General features: G+C 37.3%; 1 protein-coding gene and 2 pseudogenes across 2 annotated transcripts; 2 read left to right on the top strand and 1 right to left on the bottom strand.

Moving 5' to 3' along the window:
* The first annotated feature begins 1,582 nt into the window (after nt 1–1,582).
* On the top strand, nt 1,583–5,077 carry LOC590362 (annotated as a pseudogene). Its single transcript, XR_004061981.1, has 2 exons — nt 1,583–2,736; nt 3,248–5,077. The product of XR_004061981.1 is annotated as an erythrocyte band 7 integral membrane protein pseudogene (transcript).
* Nucleotides 5,078–7,695: 2,618 nt separating this feature from the next.
* LOC105445033 (erythrocyte band 7 integral membrane protein-like) lies at nt 7,696–10,635 on the top strand. The gene has a single exon (XM_011680042.2). It carries the CDS (start codon nt 7,975–7,977, stop codon nt 8,809–8,811), a length of 837 nt encoding a protein of 278 aa, XP_011678344.1. The 5' UTR covers nt 7,696–7,974; the 3' UTR covers nt 8,812–10,635.
* Nucleotides 10,636–15,505: 4,870 nt separating this feature from the next.
* LOC105445037 lies at nt 15,506–16,995 on the bottom strand (annotated as a pseudogene).
* Between the last annotated feature and the right edge of the window lie 1,345 nt (nt 16,996–18,340).

Here is an 18,340-nt window from a genome sequence, read left to right as displayed (position 1 = left end):
CATTGCCTATATGGGCAATCGCTTATACAGTATTTAGTATTATATTATTGTTCTACGTGAACTTACAACGTTAATTGTGCCTAACACTCTGAACATTATATTTTGACAGATTTCAGTAACTAATGACAACTTATCCTATTAGCTTAACCAGCTCTTCATCAGATTTATAACCGCAGATTCGTCGACAAGGTCGTTTGATTTGTAAATTATTTTTTGGCGGTGAAAATAAAATCCCGACAAATCATTTTGAACACAGTCGCAGATGCTTTCGAAGTGTGTAAATATTACATTGACTTATCAAATAAATCAAGCATAAATTCTACGGGACATGTAAAATGATATTGAAATAAAGTGCTCTTGAGTTGAATTTTTTAAGGAATTGCAGTTGTGTTTATATTATACAGTTAGAACAATATTCCCACGATTTTACATGTTCTTGTCGATCATAATGGTCCACTTTCTATTGACTAACATTTTATCTACGATTGCTGTAGATGGTAGGCCTACATGACATATCTGAATCACGCACATTTATCAAAATGTTGAAATTTGGACCTTTAGGGAAATTTTTCGTTTTAGAGAGTTCACTGATGAGAAAATACAAACTTGTTTTAATTTTTTTTTAAAGAATTCTATTAAACTTCAGGCTTTTATATTCATTTGATGCACCGACTCAGAAGTGCTTATAGTCTCATTTTTAATTTACTTTTGTTTAGTATGTTCCTGATTCCTTGCTTCACTGTTAGTGCATTATATCTGTTGTGGATGGTGTTAGTGGGGATGATGTGCATGTGTGTGCCTTTACTACCCATTTTGGAAAATATATGGTCTATATTTTTTCCTTATATTTTCAGAGTATGGGGATCTCAGGATTTCGTTAAAAGTTTATTGTTTCATTAAATGAGTATAGGTCTATTCGACACCGATTTAGTAGAAATTCCGACAATTTTCTTTGCAGAGCGATTTCACTGTCAGCCCTTTATTTATTTAGTCCAAATGGACATGCCCCTACCATCCGCATTGTAGGCGTACATTGCCCTATCAGCTATGATATCATCTGGATACATCATGAAGGCTATCCATCTCATATCAGTCGTTCTGTTTGAAAAGATGGATCATCTTACACATAGTTGAAACGATAATTCGACGATTTACAAAACCAAATAATGACAAGTCTCTGGCTTATGTTGTTGGTAGTTATTTTATGGCGTTCATTCACTAATGAATATTACGCCATATCTTTAGTTGTACAAGAAAATTCAGTTATCAAAAATGAAAATGAAAATAACAAATTGTAATAATATAATTAATCCACCGGTCTCGCAATTCATTAGGAGTCTCTTGATGGTTTACAACTTCGTAGTTCTGTTTTATCACGTTTAATCTGGTCAGCCCGGTTTCAATTGCATTTAAAGCTTTGCTCGACGTGAAACAGGCTTGTGTATGTAAAATACCAAGCTGTCTCATTAGTGGAAAAATCTTGTCACCTTTCTGTAGTTAGTCTGTTTGACAAACTTTGTTACGTAACGCTAACGTATTGACCCAGCCCCAACTAGGCTGGTATACACTAATTAGTTAATGCATTTGAAAGGGTGTGCATGTTTACTGGACCGCAGTGCAATTCATACAACCAACACACCCACAGACTACCAACCATTTCCGACATTTACGTTGAGCTTGATCCTCGGTGATCATTTTACTTTGTGAGTTTCATTTCGGTTCTAATATCGTAACGGAAAGCTGTTGACTCGTTGACTCTTGGAAACTCGCACTCGTCGAGTAGAAATATCACGTAAGGAGGAAGTCCTGTTAAAAAGAAAACGCCGCAGAAACCTACAAAACTCAAAATGTCGGAACGAGAAGGGGAAAATATGGAAATGGGTGTGATTGGAGAAACCTCATCTAAGGAAGGACTCGGTTGTTGCGGAATCCTACTGACGGTCTTGTCTGTGATAATCGTGATCTGCACGCTGCCATTCTCACTTTTTGTCTGCATAAAAGTGGTGCAGGAGTACGAAAGAGCAGTTATTTTCAGGCTTGGGCGTCTCTTGTCCGGCGGTGCTAAGGGTCCAGGACTATTCTTCATCCTGCCTTGCATTGAAGATTACAGCAAGGTGGATCTTCGTACCATTTCGTTTGATATTCCTCCTCAAGAGATTCTGACCAGGGATAGTCTGACCATCTCTGTGGATGCTGTGGTCTTCTACCGTGTCAAGAATGCTACCATCAGCATCGCTAATGTGGAAGATGCCCCCAAGTCTACCAAACTTCTGGCTCAGACAACTCTTCGGAATGTCCTAGGCACCAAGAACCTGTCCGAGATCCTGGCTGAACGTGAAGGCATCAGTCACTACATGCAGTCCACCCTAGACCAAGACACCGACCCTTGGGGTATCCAAGTAGAGCGAGTTGAGATTAAGGATGTTCGTTTGCCTGTCCAGCTCCAGAGAGCCATGGCTGCTGAGGCTGAAGCTTCCAGAGAGGCCAAGGCTAAGGTTATAGCTGCCGAAGGAGAACAGAATGCTGCTCGTGCCCTGAAGGAAGCTGCAGATACTATGTCGGAATCCCCATGTGCTCTTCAGCTGAGGTACCTGCAGACTCTCAACACCATCTCAGCAGAGAAGAACTCCACCATCATCTTTCCTCTTCCTATTGATCTCTTGCAAGGCATCTTGACTAAGTAATTGAGTCATTTTGGTTTTGATGATCAGTCTTATTATGTTTCTCATAAGAATATACAGGGCGTATCATAATAAAGGATATTGAAGTTTAATGACGATTTATATGAAAACTACTGATTTCATAATCAAGCATTTTATGTCTGTTGTAAAGGACAGAATGTCCTCTTGTTAATGACACCCCGATCATACTACTACTGTCACAGTTGACTGAATAACAAAGCATTGCTGTCCACCATGTGAAAGGTGCACTGTGACAAGTTAGCATTCACAGATAAATTCTAAAGATTAGTGCTTGTGTCAGCCCAGACATATTGAAATGCTGAACAGTGAGTGGATTATGTGTCTAAGAAGGAAATGTTATCAAACTTGGCACAGTGCACCTTTCACATGGTGGACAGCAATGCTTTGTTATTCAGTCAACTGTGACAGTAGTAGTATGATCGGGGTGTCATTAACAAGAGGACATTCTGTCCTTTACAACAGACATAAAATGCTTGATTATGAAATCAGTAGTTTTCATATAAATCGTCATTAAACTTCAATATCCTTTATTATGATACGCCCTGTATATTACGTTTTATTTTATAAATATCTTAACATCCTATGATCTTTCCTCTACCTATTGATCTCGTGCAAGGCATCATGAAGTAAACAATCACCAGTGTGCCAGACGTCTTGGAGATGCAAAGGAGACATCTATTTCTCACAATTATTGTTATGCTGTTATATGCTATCCGATAACTTTATTTGGGGCACAACTGCCATTGATGGAAACAAAAGCAAAATAAATCCACAACACTGTTTTTGTGATTACTATAATATTTTGTACTTTTTGTAGAATTCGATTAATTTAATGGGTGGAGTGGATAACTTTAATTTTTTTAATATGTATTTCTATCAATGTATTTTTATTGCTGTGATATTTCTATTGCTATGGTATTTTGATATGAAATCATGTTACAGATGCTAATACCAGTAAATTCAAAATACATAAGCAGATCAAACAAAATATAACTCATGTAAAATCTTATTTATTATCTGTTGAATTTTTACTTACTTGATTTTACCTTTTTCCTGTTTATTTTGAAACATAATTATTAAAAATCGGATCATTTTATGAATAAGTTACCCATTAATGTTATTGTTTCATTATTGTACTATTTGGTAGGTCACGAAAAATACAGCTTTATTCATTGCAATATTTTTTATAGATGGGCCGTTTTGATTTACAAGCGCCTTCCGAAAAGTTGGAATGAGCATATTCGTTTTTGTAAATAATGTTAAGAATTGGTAAAAAGGATGATACAGGAAGTTGTACTATTCAAAGTAGATTGAGTACTGTTTTATCATATTGGACAGATTATTGGGTAGCACGGATTTTGTTTCAACTTCGTTGTCTACTGTTTGACTAATCTTAAACGCAATTATGCATTTAGAATGGTAAAGCAAATGATGCAAACCTTAAGCAAACCTTAAGGGCGTGTATAAATTCTATTAGCAAACATCTTTTTTATTTGTTGTACTATTACGTCATAATCTATACAACTAATCTCTATCTTACTCAAATATGTATACCCTCACAATTAAGAAATGATGAGCAAAACCCAATAAGTACCCACGCATACTTGAAATGATATATCGATACGCCTAGGTCATGTTATTGTTATCAACGTAATTATGTGGGTCCATGAGGCCAAATTAATACTCAGTCTTACAGTCTTACAGTCTTACAGGCATACACTGTTTTTCTAGGTCTTCAAACACCAAAAAGGGGTTTATGTCCCGTCTACTCTATTCTGGAAAAGCCCATATGTGAAGTTTTTTATCAGCATTTCTGTTGTTCTTAAACATCTAACACCTCTCATCTCTGTCAGTTCCACACCCTTGCTGTTGTTTCATACGATAAATAAATGGTATATTTATTACAAGATGATTAAGTCTTTGCAACATTTTGGAGACGATGAGGTCTGTAATTGCATTTTAAATTGGGCGTTTTCTCTGTTATGAGAAATCATTATGTTCCCCCATTTTTGAAATAAACTTGTACATCCATGTTATTCTTTTGCATGGGCTTTGCATGATTCACGGTTGCTTAGTGTGATTCCTTACTTATATTTCACCCTAAATATGTATTTATATTATATTAGCACAAGGCCAAGGGTCAATAACAACATGACCTTGCCATTGTATGTTGCAATGTTTTTATCTTTTATATGATCACAATACCATTCCTGTAATATTTTGTATTGTTTCTACCAATTATGTAATACTTATATTAGTAACAGAAACGTTAGTATTATAATAGTAATTTATTTACTAGGACATTGTTAATTTCACTGCACCGCACTTCAACAGACGTATGTTGGTTAAATAAATGCAGGTCAGTCTGTAAAATATTTGTTTTTAATATTTGAATCTCATTTGTACGAGTGATTATGAATTTGGGATGTATATTTTGAAGTTGCCTTATTGGTTTTCCAGTTTCATCCAGGACATTTAAACAGGAATGGTTAAACGATATTAGAAAAAAATGACCATACAAATTCTTTATTTTTGTTCAACCTATAACATAAATGACAGAAATTTGAATTGATTAGAAGGGTGAGAAAGGAAGAAGTATTGAGGAAAATTGGATACTGAGCTTACGAGAGAGATAAAAAAAAAAAGAGACAGAGACAGAGACAGAGAGAGACAGAGATAGGGAGGGAGAGAGATGGAGATAGAGAGAGAGAGAAAGAGGGAGGGGGAGCGCGAGCATGAATATTTGTAGCAGCATACTAATGTCGGGCTGAAAAGGGGGATAGACATTCCCTGACTTTTATTTCAGAAAATAAAAATTGTAATTATCTTTAACAAAAGTCTAGCAAAATAAAATGCTCCCAATACAACACTTTTGAAACAGGAAGAGAACGGAGAAGATAAAGAGAAAGAAAGAAAAAGGGGTCGAGAGAAAAAGAGAGAGAAAGATAGGCAAGGGGCGAAGAAAGTATAAGAAACTTTTAAAAAGGAATAAAGAAAGGTATCATAGTACTATGATGACACAATTTGAAGAGCAATTATTTTTAGAGTTGAAGAGATCAGTCATCTTTTGTTAAATTGTGATAATAAGATTTTCAAAAACCCTTCTTTTTGTACTCATTAGTGCTCATGTACAGTAATAGTCTACTAGCTGGTGGCAAGCATAGTCTATATTTCCTTCAAAACGTGACTTTGTCTCTTTTGTCTATTCTAAAATATTCCTGTTGAGCTTCCAAATGATTAGGGAATGAATAGATTAATTTATTTATATACCGTATACTATTATCTAGATCTATTAGGAATAAATCATTGTCAAAATAATTCCATCTATTGGGGTAAAAAAAAATATTCGAACTTTATGAGCAACAGTGTAATAGTCTACCAGCTAGTGACACGCATAGTCTATGTCTCTTTTGTCTATCCCAGGAAATTCTTGGTGAAGTTCCCAATGATAAGAGAATTAATAGATTAATTAATTCAGATTAAATGACTTGGCAAGTTCAATAACACCAATCCGGAACCCTATATATTATTCAGATCAGCGGTTGTTAGTCACGGAGGGAATGACACTGGTGTCGGGGGCCGGGGAGGGGGAGGTGGGAGGGGGTGGTGGATGTAATATGAGGCAGCAAAGCAACCCATACGGAACAGTGTAGGGAGAGTATCATGTTATCTATTCCTGTTCTCCATTTTTATTTCCTCTTTGATGATTTTTTCTTCTTTCCGTTATCTATTATTCGCATTCCCTTCACACGGCTTGTCTCCCGTTTTCCCATTCTCCCTCTTGTTTTGCCATTTTCTTAAGATGTACTTGCCCCCATGTTCTCCGCAATGCAGCTGCTGTGCCTGATGGGGATTTTGAACCATCCGTGTATATAATTATGAAGGCTGTTATTCCATTTTGATTTTAAGAGTCGATACTCCTTTGTCTCATTTCATGTGGGGTATCATTTTTTCTTATTGATTCATTCAGTTCAATGGATATTGGGGGAGTGTAGTTGTGCCAGGAGGGGATGCGAAGTGGTATTACCTTTTCTGTAGTTGACTCTATCATTTGTTCATCTTTTATTCTCAATCCAAAAGATTGTCTTACTTTTTTCATTTTTTAGCTTTACAAATTGCCAACATGGTCGGATATTTAGTTTTAATGGGTGGTTTTTCGAACGAGAAAGGTGGACGTGGTACTTTTCAGTCAGCATTTTTCCTTCTTTACTCTAGAGGGGGCTCGTCCATTTCCATCTGTAGGGTGGCGAGGGATGTACCGTGTAGAGCACTTGCGCAATACCGGTACGTCAGGACATGTATTGTATCGAGTTAAAAACTTTTTTTAAACTTTCGTTTGCCGAGTCATATGCCTCGCATCCATAGTTTAACAGTGATCTGATTAGAGATCGATAGAGCATAAGTAGTGTTTTCGTGTTGTTTTCCAACTTGTACCGGCGACGCTTTTCAGGTTATTAATTTTTTTCTGCACCTGTTTCTGATATCTTGAATATGGGCGTTCCATGTCAGTTTTCTGTCAAATGTGACACCAAGAAATGTAGAATCGCAGTCCACTCCAAAAATAACTTACTTTCAATAGAAGGAGAAAAATCAGACAAACCAATCAAAAAAAGTTTGAGCAAAATCGGATTACTAATAAGAAAGTTATGAATGTTTAATAACATGATAAACTTTTTAAAATCAAAAGACAAATTAGCAACTCACTCATGGATTGAGTGGTTTGGTTTCTAGATACTGTTGGTAGGCCTGTATGTTTTTCTTCATGATTTTCTGTGTGACTTGTATGAATTCGTTTTAGTATTCTTCTGTGTTTTCATTTGGAGTTAATTTTAGATATATATAGCTCTATGTCGCATAATTGTTCAAATGCTTTCCAGTCTGCTTTTTTTGTAAGGGGGGATGATCGATTCATTCAAGGCCCCCCTGAACAATAGGTATTACGTAAGGATCTACGCACTGCCTCTTGTCTCTGTAGTGGCGTTTGTCCACTTGACAACCTTACAACGCCAACGTATTCACCGAGGCAAGTATACAAGCATTTGAACGGGTGTGCGTGAAAACAGACCACAGCGCGATCTTGCTTACACCCAACGCAACAGACTTCCGACCATTTCAGACAATTATTAAGTTGAGCATTTTACTTTGTGAGTACATGTTTTTCACCTCATCTCGGTTCTAATTTCGTAACGCGAAGCTATTGACTCTGTTGCAAACTTGCACTCGTCGAGTAGAAATAGAAGGTAGAGAACGACGTAAACCTACATGATTAAAAATGTCGAAACGAGGAGATGAAAACATGGAAATAGGAGTGATTGGAGAAACCTCCTCGAATGAAGGTCTCGGGTGTTGTGGAATCCTACTGGCGATCATCTCAGTGATATTCGTGATCTGCACGCTGCCATTCTCACTGTTTGTCTGCGTAAAAGTGGTGCAGGAGTACGAAAGAGCAGTTATCTTCAGACTTGGGCGTCTCTTGTCCGGCGGTGCTAAAGGTCCAGGACTGTTCTTCGTCCTGCCTTGCATTGAAGATTACACCAAGGTAGATCTCCGTACCATTTCGTTTGATATTCCTCCTCAAGAGATTCTGACTAGGGACAGTCTGACCATCTCTGTGGATGCAGTGGTCTTCTACCGTGTCAAGAATGCTACCATCAGCATCGCCAATGTAGAAAATGCAGGGAATTCAACCAGACTCTTGGCTCAGACAACACTCCGTAATGTCCTGGGCACCAAGAACTTGGCCGAGATCCTGGCTGAACGTGAAGGCATCAGTAACTACATGCAGTCCACCCTAGACCAAGACACCGACCCCTGGGGTATCCAAGTAGAGCGCGTTGAGATCAAGGATGTTCGTTTGCCTGTCCAGCTCCAGAGAGCCATGGCTGCTGAGGCTGAAGCTTCCAGAGAGGCCCGGGCTAAGGTGATTGCTGCTGAAGGAGAACAGAATGCTGCTCGTGCCTTGAAGGAAGCTGCAGATACTATGGCAGAATCCCCAGCGGCCCTTCAGCTGAGGTACCTGCAGACTCTCAACACCATCTCAGCAGAGAAGAACTCCACCATCATCTTTCCTCTTCCTATTGATCTCTTGCAGGGCATCTTGACTAAGTAAAACAGTCATATTGGTTCTGATGATCAGTCTTATTATATTTCTCATACGAATATATATTACGTTTTATTTTATAAATATCTTAACATCCTATGATCTTTCCTCTACCTATTGATCTCGTGCAAGGCGTCATGAAGTAAACAATCACCAGTATGCCAGATGTCTTGGCAAAGGAGACGTACATCTAGCTCTCACAAAAATTGTTATGCTGTTATATGCTATCCGATAACTTTATTTGGGGCACAACTGCCATTGATGGAAACAAAAGCAAAATAAATCCACAACACCGTTTTTGTGATTGCTATAATATTTTGTACTTTTTGTAGAATTCGATTAATTTAATGGGTGGAGTGGATAACTTCAATTTTTTTGTATCAATGTATTTCTATCTATGTATTTTTATTGCTGTGATATTTCTATTGCTATGGTATTTTGATATGAAATCGTGTTACAGATGCTAATACCAGTAAATTCAAAATACATAAGCAGATCAAACAAAATATAACTTATGTAAAATCTCATTTATTATCTGTTGAATTTTTACTGACTTGATTTTACCCTTTTCCTGTTTATTTTGAAACATAATTATTAAAAATCGGATCATTTTATGAATAAGTTACCCATTAATGTTATTTTTTCATTATTTTACTATTTGGTAGGTCACGAAAAAATACAGCTACAATCATTGCAGAATTGGTAATAGATGGGCCGTTTTGATTTAAAGCGCCTTACGAAAAGTTTGAATGAGCATATTCGTTTTTGTAAATAATTTTAAGAATTGGTAAAAAGGATAATACAGGAAGTTGTACTATTCAAAGTAAATATAGTACTGCTTTATCATATTGGGCAGCTTAAATATATTTAAGAATGTGTAGCACGGATTTTTGTTTCAACTTTGTTGTCTACTGTTTGACTAATCTCAAACGCAATTATGCATTTTGAGTCGTAAAGCACATAATGACAAACCTTAAGGGCGTGTTTAAATTCTATTAGCAACCATTTTTTTTATTTGCTGTACTTACGTCATAACCTACTAATCTCTATCTTACTCAAATATGTATACCCTCACAATTAAGGAATGATGAGCAAAACCTAATAAGTACCCACGCATACTTGAAATAATATATCGATACGCCTAGGTCATGTTATTGTTATCAACATAATTATTTGAGGCCATGAGGCTAAATTAGTATATTACAACTCGGACAGGCATACATTGTTTTTCTAAGTCTCAATCACGATAATAAGGGGCTTATGTCCCGTCTACGCTATGCTGGAAAGCCAATTATGTGACTTTTTTAAAATCAGCATTTATGTTCTTAAACATTTAAAACCTCTCCTCTCTGTCAGTTCCCCACCCTTGCTGTTGTTTCATACGATATCGAAATTCTATATTGATTACAACATGATCAGGTCTATGCAAAATTGGGCGTTTTTTCTGTTAAGAGAAATCATTATGTTCCCCCATTTTTAAAAATTAACTTGTACATCCATGTTATTCTTTAGCACGAGCTTTGCATGATTTACGGTTGCTTAGTGCGATTCCTTTCTTATATTTCCCCCCGAATATGTATTTATATTATATTAGCACAGGGGTCAATAACAACATGACCTTGCCATTGTATGTTGCAACGTTTTTATCTTTTATATTGTCACAATACCATTTCTGTAATATTTTGTATTGTTTCTACCAATTATGTAATACTTATATTAGTAATAGAAAAGTTAGTATTAATAGTAATTTATTTACTAGGACATTGTTAATTTCACTGCACCGCACTTCAACAGACGTATGTTGGTTAAATAAATGCAGGTCAGTCTTTTAAATATTTGTTTTTAATATTTGAATCTCATTTGTACGAGCGAGTGATTATGCATTTGGGAGGTATATTTTGAAGTTGCCATATTGGTTTTCCAGTTTCATCCAGGACATTTAAACAGGAATGGTTAAACGATATTAGAAAAAAATGACCATACAAATTCTTTATTTTTGTTCAACCTATAACATAAATGACAGAAATTTGAATTGATTAGAAGGGTGAGAAAAGAAGAAGTATTGAGGAAAATTGGATACTGAGCTTACGAGAGAGAGAAAAAGAGAGAGAGAGAGAGAGAGAGACAGAGAGACAGAGATAGGGAGGGAGAGAGAGAGAGAGAAAGAGAAAGAGGGGGAGGGGGGGGGGGGAGCGCGAGCATGAACATTTGTAGCAGCATATACTGGGGCTGGGAAGGGGGATAGACATTCCCTGACTTTTGTTTCAGAAAATAAAAATTGTAATTATCTTTAAAAAAAGTCTAGCAAAATAAAATGCTGTCAGTACAACACTTTTGAAACCGCCTCTGAAATAGGAAAAGAAAGGAGGAGATAAAGAGAAAGAAAGAAAAAGGGGTGGAGAGAAAAGGAGAGAGAAAGATAGGCGAGGGGCGAAGAAAGTAAGAAACTTTTAAAAAGGAATTAAGAGAGGTATCATAGTACCATGATCATGATGACACAATTTGAAGAGCAATTATTTCTAGAGTTCAAGAGATCAGTTAGCTTTTTTTAAATTGTGATAATAAGTGTAACCCGAATGTCACAATTTCCCAGGTCCATAAATAAAGAAATTACACTTGAGGTTACGTTTTAACAAAATAGCCTGGCAATGCCTTTATTAGCTCGTTGTCAATAAACAACTGTAAATCAAGTACACATTGGAATAAAAAAAACTTCCACAACTTACAAAACTAAACCCATTTACTTTAACTATAACACTAAAGGTATCAAAAGTTATTACTAAGCTGGCAATTATTTAAATATTAAAGTAACCAAATTATTAAATGCTCATGAGCTCGCTCGCGATACGCGGTCGATCAATATCCGGCGTCTCTGTGTCGTCGAAGAGGACGCCGCAGCACGCAGAAAACAGGAACAAGTTGAACGATAGCTTGAAGCTTGATGAGATTCATCAATTAAAAGTCCCTAGTAAAAGACCGACCTAGTAAAAGATCCACCTAGTAAAAGAGCATAATAAACAGAACTCTTCTAATAAAACATTCCTTAACAGAGGGAAAGATAAATATATATATATATAACAGTCTAACAACTAGCTCGTCCCTTAATAGATTAAATAAAGGAAAGAATAAGAGTTTGCCTCTTGCTTTATCTAATTAACTTTGGAAGAATCAATGCGATTCTTTCAACTAATTTACTCAGTTATACCTCGGTTTAATTCATGATTAACATGATACAACCCTTTTCAAAATAGTACTTATCCCACATTAGTAAATATATATAAAATATGTATACATCACAATAATTGCATGCAATGAAGATGGCATAGTACACCAACTGTTCAGTAGAGTTTTCATTCATATCATTATGAGCTATAATGAATGCGATGGGATGCCACAGATAGATAGTTCGATCTATCTAATCGACCTGACCATATCGCTTGATTTAGAATTTGCCAAAATAACATTTGACTTTTACAATTAATGGAATGATCGCCAAAATCAATCGATAAGAGAGAGAGAGAGAGAGAGAGAGAGAGAGAGAGAGAGAGAGAGAGCAAAATAAAATGCTCCAAACCAAACACTTTTGAAACCGCCTCTGAAACAGAAAGAAAAAGGAGGAGGGGAGGTGAGAAAGAGAAAGAAAGAAAGAAAAAGGGATGGAAAGAAAGAGAGGCAAGGAGCGAGCAAAGTAAAACACTGATAAAAAGGAATAAATGTACCATAATGGCACACTTTGAAATGCAATTAATTCTAGAGTTCAAGTGATACGTTAGCTTTTGTTAAATTGTGATAATAAGATTTTCAAAAGCTTTTTTTAATACACATTATAGTGCTCATGTAATAGTCTACTAGCTATAGTGACAAACTAATGTCTCTTTTGTCTATCCTAGGAAACTCCTGGTGAGCTTCCCAATAATAAGGGAATTGATAGATTAATTAATTCAGAATAAATGACTTGGAAAGTTCAATAACACTAATCCGTAAACCGCCATGTATTATTCAAATCAGCGGTTGTTAGTCACGGGTGGAATGACACTGGTGTCGGGGGGGGGGGGGAGGAGGGGGTGGGGAGAGATGGTGGATGTAATATGAGACAGCAAAGCAACCCATAAAAAAGAGAGTATCCTGTTATCTTTTCCTGTTATTCATTTTTATTTCCTATTTGATGATTTACTTTTCCGTTATCTGTTATTCACAGTCCCTTCATATTTCCCCTTGTCTCTCCTTTTCCCATACCCCTCCCCCTTTCTTGTGCTTCATGTTCTCTGCATTGCTACGCCACTGGCACAATGCATTCATAAGTACCTCCAGGTCAGCGCAATCATCCTTGGGCGCAGAAAATTCAATTTTTAACGCTCTACCGTCGACGGTACATTAATTTCATCTCACTCCCTCACTCTCTCCCTTACTGACGACCGGCTATTTTTCTCATTGTCAGTCCAGAGACATGCCATAATCCCATCTCTATCCATTGAAATGCATACGAGCTATTGACCACAATATCCAGGGATATGTATATTGCCGTCGTAAATAATCGTATTGTCAAAGTAAAATGCATGACACCCAAAGTCATAAATATTACATTGATATTGATGTTTTATATTTGTGTCCCTTTTACCCACCGACTGCCATGCACGCTCGGCAACTCCTTTTGAACCCTAGGACTTACTTCTTGCAAATTATTATGCCATTTAATGATTAACAAAATATCCCTTCTTTGTGATATATTTTTGTTTGTTGTTTTTGTTTGTTGATTATCATTTCCTTATTATGTGTTAATATATTAGGGAACTACAATTGAACAAGGCCTCGGGGCTGTATTTATTTATTGTGTTGGTTATCATTTCCTTATTGTGTGTTAGTATATTAGGGAACTATAATTGAACAAATCCTGGGGGCTGTATTTATGTATTGTGCTGGTTATCTTTTCCTTATTGTGTGTTAGTATATTAGGGAACTACGATTGTACCAGGTCTAAGGGCTTTATTAATATAGTTCCTCCTTTTCATTTTCAAATTCTGTGTATGATTTATTTGTATGTATATTGATTGTACTTTTTAATCGAGAATGAAATGAATGAATTTGAATTGTCAATGTTTATTCTGGGTTTTTCTGGATCCATTTGATTGTCAAATTCGATTTTGCTTTTCAAATATGAATGAGAAGTGATATTTTAAAAAACCACAAGTTATATTGCAATCTTTCTGTTTGACTTTTACCTTATATTTTTAATGTGATATATTCCTTTTCGCGAAAATGTTCTTTAAAAGCTTGATGTACTGTATCTCTGTTTTCCATTATCAAAAAGATGTCTTAGACTGGCTCTATCGCTCAACCCCATCCTCTCTCACTCTCTCTTAATTTTTTTCTCTCACCCTTACTCTCTATTTCGTCCTGATTCTTTCTTACTTTAAATTGCTCTTTCGTGTTTCCTCTCTTATTGCCACTCTGTCCAATATAATTCCTTTCTCCTTGTAATTCTACCTTTCTTTCTTTCTCATTTCTGATCTCTCATTCTCTCGTTACTCTCTCCCTCTCTCTCTCTCTCTCTATTGTCTTTCTCTCTTCCTTTGTTTATTGCTACCTCATCTCCTTTTCCCCATCCACTCGTACTTTATCGTCCTCCGCTCTTAAAGGGATCCGGTAACTTTGTCTCTGATTCTGAAACAAAATTCTGGATTTAGCTCATGCTGCAATGATAATTATAAACCTTTTAGGTCAGTATGAACCCCATGACTTTTACAAGCCGATCGCCTGTCTGATTATAAAGATATTCATGATTGGAATTACAAACACTACCGTCTATTGGGGAAAACGAGTATGGGAAAACCGGTCACTCAAAGATTTTTACTTTTTTGAGGCACTTCTTGATCATTTTGAAGCGCAATTTTTGTTAGGGCTTCAATATTACACCATATCACAGACACTGATAACACGTAGGGCCGTGTATCTCAGTTTTCTCTGACTTTTTATCATTCCGCTAGAATAACGATCCTTCCCTTGACAGCGTGTCCACAAACAAAAAGAATTTTCCAGAAACTCTATAAAGAAACGTCGTATAAGGAATCATCGTATAGCAAAGGGGGAACTACAAAATAAATGTAACAGGAACTATTTAAGTAAAAAACAGTTTTATTTCCAATTTAGAAGTAGTTATCACGTTTTCACCATATCCATATTTATAAATAGTATCTAAATAAAAAGATAATAATCATACAAAGAAACATAACCACAGAGTTGTGAATAAACAATCTATACAGAAGATGTGTATGTGAAGGTAGATAGTGATCTAGTACATGCAATATATGAGAGTATAGTCTATTACGTGTTGTATTTCTCGTATATTTTTTTTAAACAGAAGTATACTCGAGTGCTTGGGTGTGAAGAAAACAAAAATATGGCAACATGTTTATGAATTAGTAATTATTTGTTTGGGATATGTCATGCCTTATTATAAACGCCATTTCCCATTAGGATAAACCACAATTTCTCAGATATTAGTTAAAATGCATAAAATGCATATATCATGCCTCATAACCAGTGAGACTAAACAAATATTAAGGTATGCATTTCGCATTCTGACCATTGAAATACAATAATTCATAACATGGCACTTAACAACAATGTATGCATTTAATTTTATTGGAATACGGAAATGGTCTATTAGCTTTGGACAACACAGGGAGCAAAAGACTTCCACAGGTTTGGATATATTCAACATTCTAACAGAAATATTATGTATTTTCTAGAACACCAGATATTCAATAAGAAAGTTTTATCTACTGACGAAGCCTCCAACACTGCTGCTATCCTTTCGAATGACTTTTTATTTGGAAAACGGGGACTTTGCATTACATTTTCTTCTCCACCAAATCAAAGTTGACTCCTATCCTGGGAACAATGGATGTTACGAAAGAAAAATAAAACGATTCTCTGTTCACTATGCTCAAATGAAAAAAAAACCGTGTCAGATTATGTCATATTTCTCATTTACGAAGATGTTAGTAAACAAAGAATTTATATGATGTATAGCCTAAACATATTCAATCGATTTACTTTATTGCGGTTATATTAAAGACTGGGTCAAAACAAGCATGGCATATTATTGTGGAACATAAGGCTTAAGTACTAAAAGTTATCCTTATTAGTCATATAATATTTATTTATTTAATAAAACGTAATATATATTCTTATGAGAAACATAATAAGACTGAACGTCAAAACCAATATGACTGGTTTACTTAGTCAAGATGCCTTGCAAGAGATCAATAGGAAGAGGAAAGATGATGGTGGAGTTCTTCTCCGCTGAGATGGTGTTGAGAGTCTGCAGGTACCTCAACTGAAGGGCACATGGGGATTCTGCCATAGTATCTGCAGCTTCCTTCAGGGCACGAGCAGCATTCTGTTCTCCTTCAGCAGCTATCACCTTAGCCCTGGCCTCTCTGGAAGCTTCAGCTTCAGCAGCCATGGCTCTCTGGAGCTGGACAGGCAGACTAACATCCTTGATCTCAACACGCTCTACTTGGATACCCCAGGGGTCGGTGTCTTGGTCGAGGGTGGACTGCATGTAGTGACTGATGCCTTCACGTTCACCCAGGATCTCGGCCAAGTTCTTGGTGCCCAGGACATTACGAAGTGTTGTCTGAGCCAAGAGTCTGGTTGAATACCCTGCATCTTCAACATTGGCGATGCTGATGGTAGCATTCTTGACACGGTAGAAGACCACAGCATCCACGGAGATGGTCAGACTATCCCTGGTCAGAATCTCTTGAGGAGGAATATCAAACGAAAGGGTACGAAGATCTACCTTGGTGTAATCTTCAATGCAAGGCAGGACGAAGAACAGTCCTGGACCTTTAGCACCGCCAGACAAGAGACGCCCAAGCCTGAAGATAACTGCTCTTTCGTACTCCTTCACCACTCTTATGCAGACAAAAAGTGAGAATGGCAGCGTGCAGATCACGACTATCACCGACACCACCATCAAGACGATTCCACAGCAACCGCTCCCTTCCTGGGATTCCGACGCTCCAATAACATGAGGATTCTCTCCTGTACTGCAATCGTTTTCATCCCTTGACGCCATCGTGAAGCTCATTCTCCTGATTATGTGATCACTTTTCGTTCAAAAATATAATACACACGGATACAGGCGGATGGGTAGTCATCAATTTTGTCCTTTCGGTGCAGACAATGCATGCTATAGTATAGACCTACAATCATATGAATGCCTTCCAATATGAGGAAGTGCAGGTAGTGACGATGATTATTATGGTCGACATAGCAGTGGCGTGAACGCTTCGCACGCTTGTAAATCGTGAAAGGAAAATTTTGAGTCATCGTTGTATTTGCCCCCCCCCCCCACCCCCACCCCTCCCCCCCCCCCCCTCACTCCGGGGTCGGAGGGACCATAGGGTTCCCAAGATCTCCGGTAAAGGGTTATTTTTTCGCGCTACAAAGTCCGGCCCGAACATTGTAAAAAAAGGGGGTGTTTCTGACTTTTCACCCGGAAATTTCTTTAAAAAGGGGGTGTTCTTTTCTTTATCTCTTTGTATTCCTGAGAAATTTAGAAAGGGGGGGGGGGTAATGAAATATAAAAAGGGGGCGTTTTTTCACTCTCTCTGTTTGGACTCCTGAGAAATATAGGGGGTTATAAAATATCTTGAATATCACAGAGAGTGGGGTACATTGAGCAGTGTTCCAGATTTAGAGGGGTCTCCGAGGCAGGAAAAGCCCGCGAAGGGGGCAGGGGGGGGGGGGGGTGGGTCCAGAAATGTTGGCAGCAATGAGATAGGGGGTGCTTTCAAAGGGAGGGAACAAGCATACGCGTACCATAAATAACACCGAGTGGGGTGGGGCGGGCATGGGCATATCTCGTTAGTCACAGAACTGGGCAATAAAGTAAAGGTGAACAAATTAACCAAAGAGTTTTTATGGTCGATATGGAATTCGCATAAGGCGTCTATTAGTATCTAGACAAAAGAAACACTGGGCTCATAGTCTTGTTTGACAGACATACTGTGTTTCATAATTAATGCTGAACAATGAAGGTCTTCTCATTCATCACCGTGCATCATTTGGTTCGTTCGCGTCAATATTATTAATCGGTTGTCAATGTAAATTAAGTCCTGGTGCTTTTGTTTGAAAGTCGGGTTCCATGATAAGATTTTCATGTTTGCATATCATTTTGTTGGATTTCTTGATATTGATCCTAATAGCTTCTACATTTTAAATGGGTAGTGTTGCATCAGAGGCGTTGGAACCGAGGGGGAGGCAGACGGCACAGGACGCACAGTACCCCCTCCTCTTTTTCATGTATCCCTTAAGTGCCCATTTTTACATTGGAAAGTGCCCATTTTTAATTTATAATAGGTGCCCGTTCCACATTCTTATAATCAGGCGTTACCACCTCTGATATGTGTCCCCTTCACCAACGACAATTGCCTTTATAATTTTAATAAGAGCCCCTTCCCCTCCTCGAGAATGCCCCTTCTCACATTTCTGATAAATGCCACTATTAAACATCTGATAGGTGCCT

Source organism: Strongylocentrotus purpuratus, unplaced genomic scaffold (assembly GCF_000002235.5).
Source record: "Strongylocentrotus purpuratus isolate Spur 01 unplaced genomic scaffold, Spur_5.0 spur5_scaffold_7, whole genome shotgun sequence".
NCBI classification, from domain to species: domain Eukaryota; kingdom Metazoa; phylum Echinodermata; class Echinoidea; order Camarodonta; family Strongylocentrotidae; genus Strongylocentrotus; species Strongylocentrotus purpuratus.
The sequence above is the reverse complement of the archived record's forward strand: the minus strand, read 5'-3'. Positions and strand labels throughout refer to the sequence as shown.